This window comes from Leptonotus elevatus, chromosome 3, assembly GCF_054856555.1.
Source record: "Leptonotus elevatus isolate MCC_2025b chromosome 3, RoL_Lele_1.0, whole genome shotgun sequence".
Classification (NCBI taxonomy): domain Eukaryota; kingdom Metazoa; phylum Chordata; class Actinopteri; order Syngnathiformes; family Syngnathidae; genus Leptonotus; species Leptonotus elevatus.
The window spans coordinates 261,567-275,951 of NC_141241.1; the positions used below are offsets into that span (position 1 = coordinate 261,567).

General features: G+C 52.8%; 1 protein-coding gene across 2 annotated transcripts; it reads right to left on the reverse strand.

Annotated features, from left to right (window-relative positions):
• Positions 1-3,009: 3,009 nt before the first annotated feature.
• slc9a5 (solute carrier family 9 member A5) lies at positions 3,010-13,571 on the reverse strand. 2 transcript variants are annotated; one of them, XM_086071450.1, is made up of 16 exons: positions 13,274-13,571; positions 11,081-11,383; positions 10,830-10,993; positions 8,620-8,698; positions 8,364-8,541; positions 7,510-7,730; positions 7,239-7,441; positions 6,919-7,008; positions 5,955-6,025; positions 5,757-5,883; positions 5,587-5,678; positions 5,113-5,239; positions 4,884-5,033; positions 4,742-4,811; positions 3,985-4,119; positions 3,010-3,871 (listed from the first exon to the last, which is right to left on the reverse strand). In XM_086071450.1, the coding sequence occupies exons 1-16, from the start codon at positions 13,494-13,496 to the stop codon at positions 3,357-3,359; spliced, it is 2,748 nt and encodes a 915-aa protein (XP_085927576.1). In that variant the 5' UTR covers positions 13,497-13,571; the 3' UTR covers positions 3,010-3,356. The 2 variants fall into 2 exon arrangements, with proteins under 2 accessions (XP_085927576.1, XP_085927577.1); XM_086071451.1 differs by having other exon boundaries at positions 3,011-3,871; positions 11,081-13,425.
• Positions 13,572-14,385: the final 814 nt, after the last annotated feature.

Here is a 14,385-nt window from a genome sequence, read left to right on the forward strand (position 1 = left end):
GTCCTCCCCGTGCCTCCTGTGTGGCTTTTCTGCGGGTACTCCTGGCTCCGCCCACATTCCAAAGACATGCACGGCAGCTTAATTGAGCGCTCCAAATTCTCCATAAGTGTGATTGTGAGTGGATGTTTGTTTGTCTGCGATTGGCTGGCGACCCGTTGTGGGCGTACCCCGCCTACTGCGAAGCCAGCTGGGATAGGCTCCAGCAACCTGTGTGAGGAAAAGCGGTTAAGACAATGAAGAGATGGATGGAAGGATGTTTCAGGTGACGGTGCGTACTTTTAAGTGCCATCTCGTGGTGAACTAATAATTCATTCCAATACGTTCCATCACGTCAACGCGTACTCACAATTGTTGATCTCGTCATCACTAATTACCTGACATGACCTTACAAGAGGCTGACATCTTTCATCTTCCTGCTACAGAAGTTGGCGAACGAACGTAATGAAGCCCCGGCGGTGCTGGCATCGAGTGTCGAACCAACGATCGACCGCCGCTTCTCTAAGCCACGTAGCGTACGTGCTTCCAAATGCGTCGGCTGCATTCTGTGCTATAGTGACATCTAGTGGTGCACTTTTACACACTGTCCCTTTCATGAAAGATAATAATGATTTTTTTTTTACATTTTAGGGTTGCAGGGTGCTGGAGCCTATCCCAGCCGGCTCCGGTACGCCCTCAACTGGTCGCCAGCCAATCGCAGGCCACACACAGACCAACCCGCAGAAAAGCCACACAGGAGGCACGGGGAGGACATGCAAACGCCACCCAACAAGGCCCAAGGCCGGACTCCATCTCACGTCCTCGGCACAGCAAACACATTACGGTAGAAATCCAAGAGGAGCCGTCGCGTGGCAAACATACGATGCGACTTCGCTGAGCGACTTGGAGATACAAAAGTCCAAAATAGGACGAGGCTCACGAACTCAAATGAACATGCGACTTAGAATGACTGAAAACGGGACATTAAGGCACACATTGAGAACGCAAGATTTGTAGCAAAACCTGAACGGAGAGCGAGCAACCTGGTCTGTCTGTCTGTCTGCCTGCCGGTTCGCGTCGGTCTTAACGAGCAGCCGAGCACGCGCCTCACTCCACTTGAAATGGTGCCAATAAACTGACCAACAGAGGGCGCTGCAACCTCACACACGCTTCAACCTGGCCTTTTTAACTCTGACATCATGGCGTCGACTTGTTGTCGGTTTTTGATAAGCGGATACAAGAGACCAATTCAGCCAGAACGGAATTCATTGCAGCGTCCACGCATTCGTGCGCCGGTGTCGCCATGTTTGTTTGGTTTCTTCCCACGGCTTGGGCGCTCCTTGTGTTCGTCCCGCCCCCAAATACAATGTCGCTCTGTGATTGGTCGTTCGTATCGGTGGAAATCAATACAAGATGGATTCTCGGGAGTTTGTGAACTCACAAACGCCGCGAGAATACATCTGGAGAGAACGAGGTTACTGGAGGTTCCTGTTGTAAAACAATTACTGGCAGCATTTGTCCCCGTCTCTTTTCGTAAGTGTGTTTTTATGATAGCCATTGTTCGGATGAAAGCAGGCGCACGCACGCGCGCGCACGCGACACACCGACACATGCTGCCGCACGAGCGCGTGACGCAATCGCCAGCGTGACGCAATCGCCAGCGTGACGAGCCAATTCAGCCTCAGTCGCATTTTGAGTCGAGGACACGCATTCCCAAATTGTCCTTCTCTTCCCCCCTCGGTGACGTCATCTCCTTTCCGCTCCTGCTCACATTCCAACGACAACGCTCGACTTTGGGGTGAGCAGCAGGGGGCGCTGCAGCATCAGGAGACGTGACGTCACGCGCTTGGGCGACGCAAGCGCAGCAGCAGAACATAACAGAAGTTCTCTTCCCTTCTCTTCTCATTTCGACTCACTGAAATTTGGGAGCTCAGAGATCCGCAATTTGCCGCATACAATATTCATAAACAAAAGTTTGGCCAAACGTCACATGACAAATGCATTCATTCATATTCTTTATATCCACAATTGTCTCTCTCGTCCGTCCGTTCGTGCTTCTGCCAATTTTGACGGCAGTTGTTGGATTTGCAGACTTGCTAACATAATAAATGGAACTTTTGAAATGATTGAAAGCACGTTTGTGCTTCCGTTGTGTGTTTTGTGGGCTCCAAATCAAGTCGGGCTCATCGCGAGCTGATCCGGATTATCTTGCTTGGTGAAACAGAACCCAGAATGTTAAGAAGCATTTTCATCTCTGGCCTTTGGCCACTAGAGGGCGCCTGCGGGTCGCCGGTAGAAAATGTTGCCAATTTGGGGGATTATTTGGGACGACTTTTGCGTTGTGTTGATGACGACATGTCCTCACGCGCACGTTTATGTTCGCACGCGCACGTTTATGTTCGCACGTGTGTCTGATCACATCCGAAACGCGCGCGGCAAGCGGGACGGGAACGACGTGACAAGCGTGAGCGGCCTGTGGGACGTCCTTGAGATACGAGTGAGCCGCGTCTTCCGGTTTGTCGCTTTGACTTGAGATGCGTGCGCCGCCAGCAGCTTGGCAAATGTTTTGCGTACTTCAAACAAACAAGGCAGCTAGGCTAACGCTAACATGAAAGAAAGCCCTTCGCATGCTAACGTTAGCATCTATTCTTGATCTTCTTTGAAAAACGAGAAATAGGACACTTTTGTATTCGTCTTCATTTGTGTGTGCATGAGTGCATTACAAAGTAGCGCCTCCTGGTGGCCAAGGCACGCACACCAAAAGGAGCGGCCCACTCGATTGGATTGCGGCACAAACTCATCATGCACAAAGTCGGACCCGAGCGAGCAAAGTGGATTATTTGAGGCCGATGCCAATTCCGATATCTGGCGGAATAAAATTCCCATCACACATGAATTGGCAAATTGATTTCGAAAATAGCTCAGGAATAAAATCCCTTGTTTGGGCTCCTTAACCTGCACAACAAGAAAGATGTGAATTACGGGCAAAACATTTGATTGTTTTGTCCTTTAATATTTGTTGAACAGAGAAAAATGGACAAAAATAAGATTTCTTTGAGGGAGGAAATGTTGGAATGTTTCAATGTGTGTCTGGAGTTGGAATGTGTCCATTTTTCTTCTTCTTCTGTTTTTATAAAGAGCTCATCTATATTTAGACCAAATTGTGTGCTTGGCCGCCATCTTGTGGAGAACGATGAACTTTCCTGGGGGACTGGCTGACATTTTTTATTGGCGGCAATAGGCAGGCGAGGCTTGCGCAATGCGAGGTGCGGCGTTCCCCGACGCAGCTGCCGCTCGATGATCGGAGCACATTTTGACCAAGACGCGAAGCGCGCAAGCGGGCGTCGGCGCGCTTCCGGGCTTCCCCATTTGCCGGCGGCTTAAAGCTGGGTGGGGCCTCGGCCGCGCGGCTCCTCGCTGATGGGCGGGGGCGCCGTCACCAAGCTCCTCAGGTACACGCAGGGCTTCCTGCGCCTGCCCGAGGCGGCGCCGGTCACGCCCGGCAAAGGCGGCGGCCCGGGCGACGGCATGAGCGGCCTCATCTCGTCCTCCTCGTCCTCCTCCAGCGCGACGCGCTCGGACTCCGGCGCCGGCAGCGGCGCGGCCGAGATGGAGACGGAGCTGCCCGTGGCGCTGCCAGGCGGCGTGTAAGAGACCGGGCGAGGGGCGGTCCGCCAAGACAGGGCGCCGACGCGAGGGTGGACGGGCTCGGCGGGGCCGGACGGCGGCGACGAGACGCTCTCCAGCGACGAGATGCTTTGGTTCCACGCCTGCTGGAGGTCCACCGGGATCACCTTGGTGGCCTCCAGGGACACGCAGGGCGGCGGCCACAGCACGCCGACGCCCTTCCACGGGAGATGAGCGTCCCCGCCGGCGGGCGCCGCCGTCACCGCCACTGAGGACACACGCACACACATGGTGTGGCCTTTGCTGCTCCCGCTTCGGCCTGATAGCACGCCACCGTGCACGCTACCGTGCGTGTGCGTGCGCGTGCGTGCGTGCGCGTACCTGAGTGCGGTCGTTGTTTGGGAGTTTCCGGTTTCACAGCGATGAAGGTGATACCGACATCTTCCTCCTTCTCAGCGTCTGAACACTCGCCTTGATCCTCGTCTTCGTCTGAGCCCAGAGGGACCACCACGGGGTCTGACGTGCGCACGCGCACACACAGCGACACAACAAAAGTGTTTCAGTTGAAGTCAAATGTGAAGAAGCAACTTGGCCCGACTCGGGTGTCAACGAGTGCTACTTTAAGCCTTTAACTTTGAATGACATCAATTAAGGCGTCGGTCACTAATGACAGATGCAGGCGGATCATAAGTCCATAATTGCCTGGGGGTCATACATCGACCCTCGGAGGGTGTTCTGGGGCCATAAACCGTAAACACGTATACCTAATCAAGACATCAATGATAGTTGCTGGTGGATCACAAGCCCACGGCGACAGTTGCGCGGGGTCATAAATCGACCCAGACGGGCGTCCTGGGGTCATAAATCACACGTCTACATATATTCGCCTAATGCTATAAATCAAGACATCGCTGACTAATGACGGCTGCGGTTGTGATGGTTGCTCTGAGATCGCGTGTCACCGATTTGTGGCCATCACGATGTAAATCAAAGCATCAATCAGTGCTTTCGATTTGATGAAAGATGATGCAGCCCGCAATACACTGGCCCACTTGAGGTCCAATTGGGTTGAACATGACCCCTGACCCCTGACCCCCGGGTTTGCCACACCTGTGGAGGTTGATGCGCCGGCCGTTACCTTTGCTCTGCCAGCTGATGTTTCTTCTGGGCTTGTCCCCGCCGTCGTCTTTGGCGTCGGAAGCTCGGCGCTGCGGGATCAGCCGACGTCATTCATTGATCAAGTGAGGACGGCGAGCCCCGACCCCGGACCTCAGCCTGACCTTCTTGACGCTTCGCTCCTTCTTGTGCCGCTTGTGTCGGCCTGACTTGAAGGTCTCCATGCGGCTCCTCATGTTCCTCTGGAAGACCTCGCGATCTTGACGCTCCTTCTCGCCCGCCGCCATGAAGTGACGGCTGTAGTGCGACTGGTACTGCGCGCACACACAAACGCGTGCAGTCGTGTGTGCGCGTGCGCGTGCGCGTGCGCGTGTGCGTGCGCAAGTGCCTCACCCGTCTCCTGGGTTTGTAGAGGTTTTCTGCCAGGACGTGATGAGTCTCCACAGCCTCTTCCACTTTTCCACCAGGAACGTTATCGATGACCTGAAGGTCCAAACACACGCCGCTGCCGTTCTCGCGCCTCAACAAAAACAACAAAGAAAAAAAAAATGTTGGATTGATTATGTCAGTTTTCATGAACAAGAATGTACAAGTTGTCCCATATTTACTCTTCGAGTATTGCCAAACATGAGAACTGTGCCCTTATCACAAGATAAGGTCCGAAACATTTTGTTGTTGGAACGCCACGTAAGGAAATGAAAAGCGAGCGCTCGGCGGAGCGTGCGGGTTCGAGATTGTAACTCCGTCCGTTCTCCTCGCGAGCGAAAACAATCCAAGTCTCTTGTCTTTCTTCCGTGTCCGTTGTTTCCTAAAAATGGAGGTTGACTGAAGCTGACAAAGAACACGCACGGAGGTCACGCGGCTCACAAGTAGTTGGTGACGTTGGAGGCGTCCGGGAAGGAAGCGCCGCTGGTCATCGAGGGCAGCGAGAGTCTGGCCGAGGTCAGGAGGTTTCCGCCCTGCGCGCACACGCACACGCACAGGTTGAGGTCAGGCGGAGGTCAGGCGGAGGTCGCCCGGCCCGCCCTCCCGCTTACCTGGTCGATGAGGCTGATGGCGTCCCGGATGTTGATCTTCTGGTACGCCTCCCACAGCTCGCTCTTGCGGTACGCCGACTTCCTCAGCAGAAGCTTGCTCAGGTAATTCTTGTCAAACTGCTCCCACCTGCCGATGACGGCGAGATGACATCACGGCGCCGGCTCTCGCGCCGGCTCTCGCGCCGCCGTGTCACTCACTTGTCCCTCCAGTGGTGGTAGCCTTGAAGGCCTGCGATGTCCTCCACCGCCGTCAGGATGTGGTCGAACGCCTGAGCGCGTCACGCACAACAGATTAGCACTACTTTTTATTATTATTATTATTATTATGAAGTACGGAACTGCCAACGTGGAGTACAAAATATGGGATGAGCATCTAAACGATCTGTATCTGTGTTGGGAGTGGGCGTGGCATAAACCAGAATGGGCGCGGTTTAACCAGGGGTGGGCGTGGCTTAACACTATGGGTGGGGCTTACATCAATACATGACTCATTACATTATATTATTACGAAATTGAAAAAATAACAACAATTTAGTTTGAAATTGATACGGATTGATCCAAAGTTTCTATAATTTTAGTTTATTTGAAAATGATTGACAAAAAAGCCTAATAAAGATTTACATCAATGCTTTTGATCACAAAAGAACAAAAATAGTTTTTATAAACGCAGAAATGGTATGTTTATGAATAAATATTTACAATTTTTAAAGTAACTAATACATTTTGGCCCGGCTAATATGTTAAAACATATTTAAATACCTTCAAAGCTACTTGTAGGCTAAATGCTAAAAACGTAGCGTTTTCCCACAAAGCCACGACGTCATGACGTGCGCATTTGCATACCCGGTGGAATTATGGGAAAAATGCTGACACAAGAAGACAAAAAGCACTAATAAAAAATGTTGCTTTCATGTAAGCTAACATGCTAACAACAACAAAAAGCATTTTTCTTGGACTCAGGTGCAAGTCCATAAGCACAAATGCTATGTTTTTAGCATTTAGCCTCCAAGTCCGTTGGAGCGTACTTGCAAGTCCACATTTGCAAATATGTTTGCACATATTTCTTTCAAGGCATTGCCAGTAAATTTCCTCCTCCACAACGGCAGTTTCCGCCATCTACGCACGCACGCACGCACGCACGCACGCACGCACGCACGCTGACCCGCTCATGTATCTCCTCGTTGATGGTGGGCTTCCTGCTGGTGGAGCGAGGAACTTTCAGCCACTTGACCAGCGGCTTGATGGTCAAACCCTACGACACACGCACACACACGGACTTATAAGGGAGGAAGAAACAACAACATTGAGGTCGCCGTGGTAACGAGCGGGATGTTTCGACTGCGCTGATGTTGAAATAAGCCCGCATGTCGGACGTCGTCTGTTGGCGGCGTGTGCGCGCGCGTTAAGTGCCCGCTTGACGTGTTGCTTGCATGTTGTCATGTTGTGCTCGCTTCAGCCCACTTCCTGTTTGTGCGGCGGTACCTGGAAGATGACGGTGAAGAAGACCACCACGATGGTGGTGGCCACAAAGTAGTCTTTGGCCTTGACGCGCTGACCGTCCAGCAGGACCACCAGAGCGAAGGCCACCGCCCCCCGCAGGCCACCGTAGGACATCACCACCTGGTCGATCTTCTCCAGCGGCACCAGACGGAAGCGGTTCAGGACCCAGGTCTGACCCACCACACCTGAGGGCGCGGCAGGAAGTCAGCCCCGGAGGCGGGAAGTTAGTGGGCCGCGGGGGAGGGGCACTGACCCGCAGCTCTGAAGATGAAGATGAAGACGAGGGTGCAGGCCACCAGGCCCGTGTCCCAGGCCCACTTGGACTTGTCCACGGCGGAGATGCCGAGGAAGATGAAGATGAGGGTCTCGGCGATGCTGGCCAGGGTCTTCATGGTGTACTTGACGGTGGTCCGAGACTTCTGCGAGATGTTGGCCTCCACGTACTTGTTGGCGCCGATGCCGCAGAACGTCATTCTGCAGCACACGGACGCCGCGCCATTGGTCGCCCGCCCAACCAATCGCGTTGCGCACGTCAGACCGCGCGGGCCGAGTTGCTCCGACTTTTGCTTCCGCAACTACTTTAGCGCTCGTTAGCCACCGTTAGCGGTCGCTCACGCTCGCTATTGGCATTCACGGCGACGCGTTAGCGGCCGCTAACCGGCGAGCGTTAACCGCGCTTGTCACGAGCGGTCGCCGCCGCTTGTTAGCGCTCACCTACTGCTACTGTTAGCGGACGTTAGCGTCACAAGCGGCCCTTAATTAGCGGTCGTCAGCGTCGCCGGTGGTTAGCATTCATTAGCAGTCACGAGGCAAGGCAGCTTTCTTTCCTACACAAGCAACTTTTTCTTGTTTGTGGTTGAGTCAAATAAAGCAGGTGACGCTGTGCAAAATAGTTTCCCACAGTTTCAATTTGACAGCCAAACCTTGACTTTCATTTTCCACATTGAAATAAACTGAAATGGCTTTACTCCACTTCAGACACGCCCCCCCCGTACCCCCCCCCCTCAAAAAAACATGTGTTTTGTTACAACTTTTACAAAGAAAAAAAGATCAAGTTCCGCCTCAACTGTCAAGCCAAGGTGGCGCTGCTAAGTGTTTTTGACTTACGACAAGATGGCCGACAGCGAGAGGAGTTCGGCGGTGAGGTACGCCAGGTAGACCATCAGGAAGACGAAGAGCGGCTCGATGATCCGAACCTTTTTGGTGAAGCGCGTGATGAAGCTCAGGAGGACGGCGAAGACCAGACCCACCAAAGTCCCGCCCACGCTGACCACCAGGAAGGACGCTAGCGAAACAAAAACCGAACCCGGGCCAATGAGTTGAAGCGGTCGGACGGCGGCCTCGTTTGTTTTCTTCTTCTCACCGATTCCTTTGAAGTAATCTGCCGTCTGCACGTTCTCCACTCCGACTTCCACAAAGGAAATATAAACTTTGTACAACACCTGACACACAATTGAAGAAAGGACAAAAAGACACAAAGTAACATTAACGCACAAAGTAACACAAACAAAAAAGAACAAAGGCAAGTACACAACGAATAAACACAAATGAAGGCCGACACAAAGAGTTGCCAAGAAAGAACGATCACAATTCAAGTCATACCAATAAGTCGTCGCTATTTGCTAGCAGGAAACCGCTAATGCTTATGCTAACGCTGTTTTCCTATTTGATGTGTCCAGGCGGGCACTTCGGTGCGTCCATCGCCACCTCCCGTCAATGACGACGCCCACCTTTTGGCGAATGCCGCTTGATCATGCGAAGCCTCACGAAAACGCAAAGACGGAACGACAAGGAGCGAATGTCCTCGCCGCCATCGACAGAAGTAATCGCGCTTCCCTCGCTGCTCCGCGGGCGTCTTTTTTCAAGGCTCGCCGTCATTGCGCACTCACCGAAAGGTGGGCGTCGTCACTGGCAGCAATGGACGGAAGTGTGTCCAATCACAAAGACAGGCGTGGTGTTGGTTCTTGACATAAGCCGCTGTGGGTCGGGTCACTCTGGTCCACTTGTTGGTGGGATTAGCTCATATTCGGAGTTCTGATGAGGATTAGCGACGGGCGGCTAATCTGCTCAAAAGTTTAATCGTTAAACGCCCGGCCGCCGATAAAAGTGTTCAATGGTGCGGAAATGCAGGACAGAGTCCCGGGATTGGCGGACGCAGGCGCCGGTCCTCCCTTTTCAAGGAGGTCCGCTTCATCAACAGCCGGACCGCAATCCATGGAGGAAGGCTGGACGAGCGCCAAACGTACAAAGCGGGACACAAACGCCACATTGACATTCCAGTCCCTTTATGGACATGTTGACTTCACTGGGACGGCGTCTCGCAGGGACGTCGTTTTTCCCTGAAGTCACATTTGTGTGACGCGGCGCTTCAAATGTTGCCTCGTTACTCGGAGGTCACGTCCCGCCATGTCTCAGGTGAAAGGACTGCGAGGCGGCGTGGGGACGTCCGTGCAACAAGCGGAGACTCGAGTGGCCATCGTCGGGTTATCCGGTCCGCGGGGACAACATCTGTTTTCCTCTTCAAATTCAACTATGGCCGGATTCCGTCTCCTTTGGAAGCCACTGACCTCACATGGAATCGATTCAAACTTCTGTCTCGCCAAGTGCAAGACCGCATTGAGAAGGTTGGACTCGCTTGGACTCGCTTGGACTCGCTTGGACTCGATTGGACTCGCTTGGACTCGCTTGGACTCGATTGGACTCGATTGGACTCGCTTGGACTCAATTGGACTTTTCCTGAGACAAAATGATTTGCGTCTTCCTCGAAGGTTAAAACCGGAGACTTCCTTGAAACCTGATCTCATCTGCACTAGGACCTCATTAAGTGTTTGCCGGGACGCTTGGCAGATTTCCGTGCGACGCAAAGAACTTCCAAATAAGAAAATGATGGATTTGGCATTCCCAGCGGGGAGACGGTCAAGTCCCGCGGGAGGTAGAGGACTTCTTCCAAGAACTAATAAATACGTCGGCTATGGACGGATGGTGAAATCAACAAAGCGTCCATCAGAATGTCACGGTCCGGGTCGCCGGCGCCGCGTACATTCCTGGCGCTCTTCCATGGTCACCGGGATTTAAGGCCGCTGACGGAAAGGTCGCGGTTGCTACGGAATCCTAACATGCTGACTTGCTTGCTTGTGCTTCCGGTTTCTCCCGGAGGCCTCGCGTGCTGCTCGAACCGGGAACATCTCCGGGTCTGCACCAGGTCCTCGGAAGTCCCGATCGCGACGCCGCCTCCATGTGGCGGCAAATGCTTGCGCGCACCACAAGACAAACTTGTGGCGAAGCCGTTCCGCACAGAAAAAAAACGTTCCGGAACGTTTGCGGGTCGGCCTCAAACCGGCATTCTGGATCAACTGCAAAGTCTGATGATGGGGAGCAAGACCTTTGACCTTTCGCACAGGAAAGCCGGCCAGGAAAAAGATGAATAAAAAGCGCTCATTACATTACAGTCAAACAAGAAGTGGGCGGGGCGACCGTGCCGGCGGCGCAACAAGGCACCGAGGTCAAACCGTCAACGTCACAAACGCCCGCGCGCGCGCGTGTGTGTGTGTGTGTGTGTGTGCGTGTCATCACCACGGTGACGGCGTCGTTGAGCAGCGACTCTCCGAAGACGATGATGAAGAGCATGTCGTTGACGTGAACTTCCTCAAAGACGGCCAACACGGCCACCGGGTCCACGGCCGAGATCAACGCTCCGAACAGCAGGAAGTCCATCAGGCCCGCCTGCACGCGCTCGTCTGACAACGTACACGCACACACGTACATTAGCGGGCAGGCGGCTGCGTCACGGCGGCTGCGTCACGGCGGCGGCGGCGGCGGCTGACCGATGAGCCCCATCAGGTTGGCGGCGTGAAGTGCGAATCCGGTGCAGAAAGCGTTCCACAGCGTTCCGGCCACCGCGTACGTGAGGATGGCGCCCAGGTTGTCGAAGAAGAGGCGCGCCGGCATGAAGTAGCCGGCGTCGCCCACGATGGTGGGCAGCAGGAAGAGGAAGAAGAGGGCGGGCTCCAGCTGGTACAGCTGCTTCTCATTGGCCAGCAGAACCAGGCCGCCCAGCGCCAGGCCCAACAGGATCAGCAGGCAGCTCTCGGGAACCACCGCGGTGAAACGCTGCGGCAGGTGGAACACTGACACGCCACAGCATCATCATTGGCGTCATCTTCATCATCGTCATCGTCATCGTCGTCGTCGTCGTCGTCGTCGTTGTCGTCGTCATCGTCATCATTGTCGTCCTCTTCATCATCATCATCGTCATCTTCATCTTCATCATCGTCGTCGTCGTCATCGTCATCGTCATCATTGCCGTCATCTTCATCATCGTCGTCGTCATCGTCAACGTCATCATCTTCATCATCATCATCGTCATCTTCATCATCGTCATCGTCATCTTCATCATCGTCATCGTCATCGTCAACGTCGTCGTCAACGTCATCGTCGTCGTCAGGAGGCAGCTAGCTAGCTAGCTCGCTAGCTCGCTAGCTAGCGTCCCTCAGCAGGTCGGCGTGCGCGTTTTGTTGAACCCGCGGTTGGAAATGTGCCAGAAATGTGAGAATATTTGCTAAATAATGGAAAAATACGCACCACACCAAATTTCATTTGGAAAATCAATTCCTTTTTTCATCATTCCCACAAGTTGTTATCTTTGAAACGGTCAGAATTGTTTCTAAGAAGAAAAAAAAAATCTTCATAAAAGCTCTTTGCTCTTTATTTGCTTGTTCCTAACATGAGATTCATTTTTCAAATTTCCAGTTGAATACATTTTGTAGGTACGCCGCCATTGTTGTTTACGCGGCGACGCATTGAGTGCGTCGTGACGTCCAACGGCGGCTGGCGAGTTTCAATCGTCCCTTTAGGAACGCGACGGAGGCTCACCTTGCTTTCTTTGGAGACGCGTCACATTGCTCGGCGGAGAAACGGCCGCCATTCCACGCGTGGAGCGCCTCGTGACGTCAATAACGACCTACAAAATGTTTTCGCCTGGAAATGATTTTGGAAAAAAGAATCTCATAGTCACGTTAGTAACAAGCTAATAAATAATACAGAGCACATTTGTCATGTTCCTTTTAACGATCAAATCTTTTTCTGATCTTTCCGTTTATTGTTGTCCCAAATAAAGTTTTAAGATGTTTTCTTAAGATGCAAATTTCAATGTTGTGCTTCTTTAAGGATTTTCCTTCCATTGCTTCAAATTCCTCTTCAATGACAATTGATTTTTAGTTTTTTGTTTTGTTGGCGTCTTTGGCAAATGTGGCTCTTCTGCGTCTTTGCCACTAGGGGGAGCCTCACGATGTTGTTGCAATGCACCAGAGGGATCTGTGAGCACTTTTGCATCCACAAACGGCAGACAGCAAAACAACGTGTCAAGGCGTCTCGACACGTTCACCTTGGAATCGTTGTTGCAATTGAAAAAAGACAAACAAACGTTTGTTTGTTTTTGGAGGGAGTTCGAACTTTATAATCAGCCGCAGATTTTTGCTACTGACAAAGCGATGTTTTTTTGTTGCATTTTTGGTGGCACACAGCAAGCGTCCTCGCCCTTCCACGTATTTGGCGCCCACAGCGCCACCTGTTTTTCTTTGGCATCCTGTCCTTTTATGCAAACATGTGAGTCACGTGACGTGACAAACACACCCACGCCCCCAAAAGCGAGGTGTCAACGCGGCTCATGAATATGTAAATCGGTTGAGACGCATATTTGGAATATGTCGACTTCTTCTTTGTCGTCACACAACAACTGCGCGCGACGCGTAACGCGTGGGAAGAAGAAGAAAAAGACAAATGTGTCATGTTTGAACCCGGATCAGACAAGTTGAGCTCTTTGTGGAGTTTTGGGATGCGGCGTCACGTGACAAGGCAGGAGGCGAATTGACCGAATCGGGAGAGGTGTACCTAATCAAGTGGCCAGCACCGCAACAAGCCCAAAACCGGAAAACATGACTCATCACGCGTCACCCCAACAAGTTCGCTTGATTCGGACCATGTCGACGTCATGCTGCGTGACGTCAGCAAGTACTCACGGATCTTGGCCACGCTGGCCACCAGGAGCCACACGGCGATGACGTAAGGGGTCTGCACGTACGCCCACTCCCACTGGACCACCCGGTACCCGCCGCCGCCGTTGTGGTCGTGCTTGCCGTCCTCCTCGGGGGTTCCGGTGCCGGTTCCGGAACACGCCAGCAGCAGCAGCAGCAGCAGCAGCAGCGCGATGAGGCGCACGCGCACGGGCTCGAGCGCAAGCATGTTCCCGCCACGTCCGGGCGTCTCGGCGCCGCCGTCGGCGCTTATAAACGCGAGCCACCGGTGAGCAGAGGTGGGGGCGGGGCCGACGAGTCACGTGGGCCGGCCGCGTCCTGCCCAGCCCGTGACGTCACAGCCAGGCGCGCAAATCCGGCAGCGCGCCTTCCCGACTGTCGCACTTCTCGCACTCATTTCGACGCCAGGTTTGAACTCGCGCACGAAACGCGTCTTCACGTTCCAGTCAACGGAAGCGTGAACACGCACACACGGCATAGGAAGATCCGAACCTGTAACCATACGCGCGCGCACGTTCGCAGAAAAAAGTAACACAATGATGCACCTTCAAACATGCACAAGTAGCAAAAGGCGGCGTCTAAAAACATTCCCAAAATGAATGAAGGTACGAATAAACTTCCCGTTTGCGTCCATCAAACATCAAAAGAATTGAAAATGGTGAAAAGGTTGGAAAATAAATGCGACAAATGCGAGTGAGGTCACGTGATGGCGGGACATCTTCGACCTCGGGACGAAATCTTGTTCAAGTTGCATTTTCAACTCGTTCAATGTTCCGCTTACGAAGAAAATGTCAACTCTTTGGACTCGACGTCGTTTTCGAACGTTTGTTTGTTTCGAATGCAAATTGGATTTCATTTCTGCGACTCGCATTAGAAAAGAGTCCGTTCGGGAGAAAACATTTTCTTTTCAAAGCTATCAAATCGATATTGAGGACGAGCATGGAAAGATTCCATTTCGTCAATTTGGAACATTTGAATTGTTCTTTTTGCGCCGACACGGGAGATGGGGGGGGGGGGGGGGGGTGTTGGCGGGGGGGGTTGTGTTCCGAGTGGCGGTGCTTTTGGAATGTTTGCGTAGAAGGTGGTTTTCATTTTCT

What these genes read in the sequence shown, in the direction of transcription:
- slc9a5 (XM_086071450.1), bottom strand. Translation starts at nt 13,496, where the DNA reads ATGCTTGCGCTCGAGCCCGTGCGCGTGCGCCTCATCGCGCTGCTGCTG. An exon ending in CAACCTGATGGGGCTCATCG is followed by an intron (nt 10,994 to 11,080) that starts GTCAGCCGCCGC and finishes GTACGTTGTCAG; the next exon opens with ACGAGCGCGTGCAGGCGGGC. An exon ending in CAAACAACGACCGCACTCAG is followed by an intron (nt 3,872 to 3,984) that starts GTACGCGCACGC and finishes GTGTGTCCTCAG; the next exon opens with TGGCGGTGACGGCGGCGCCC.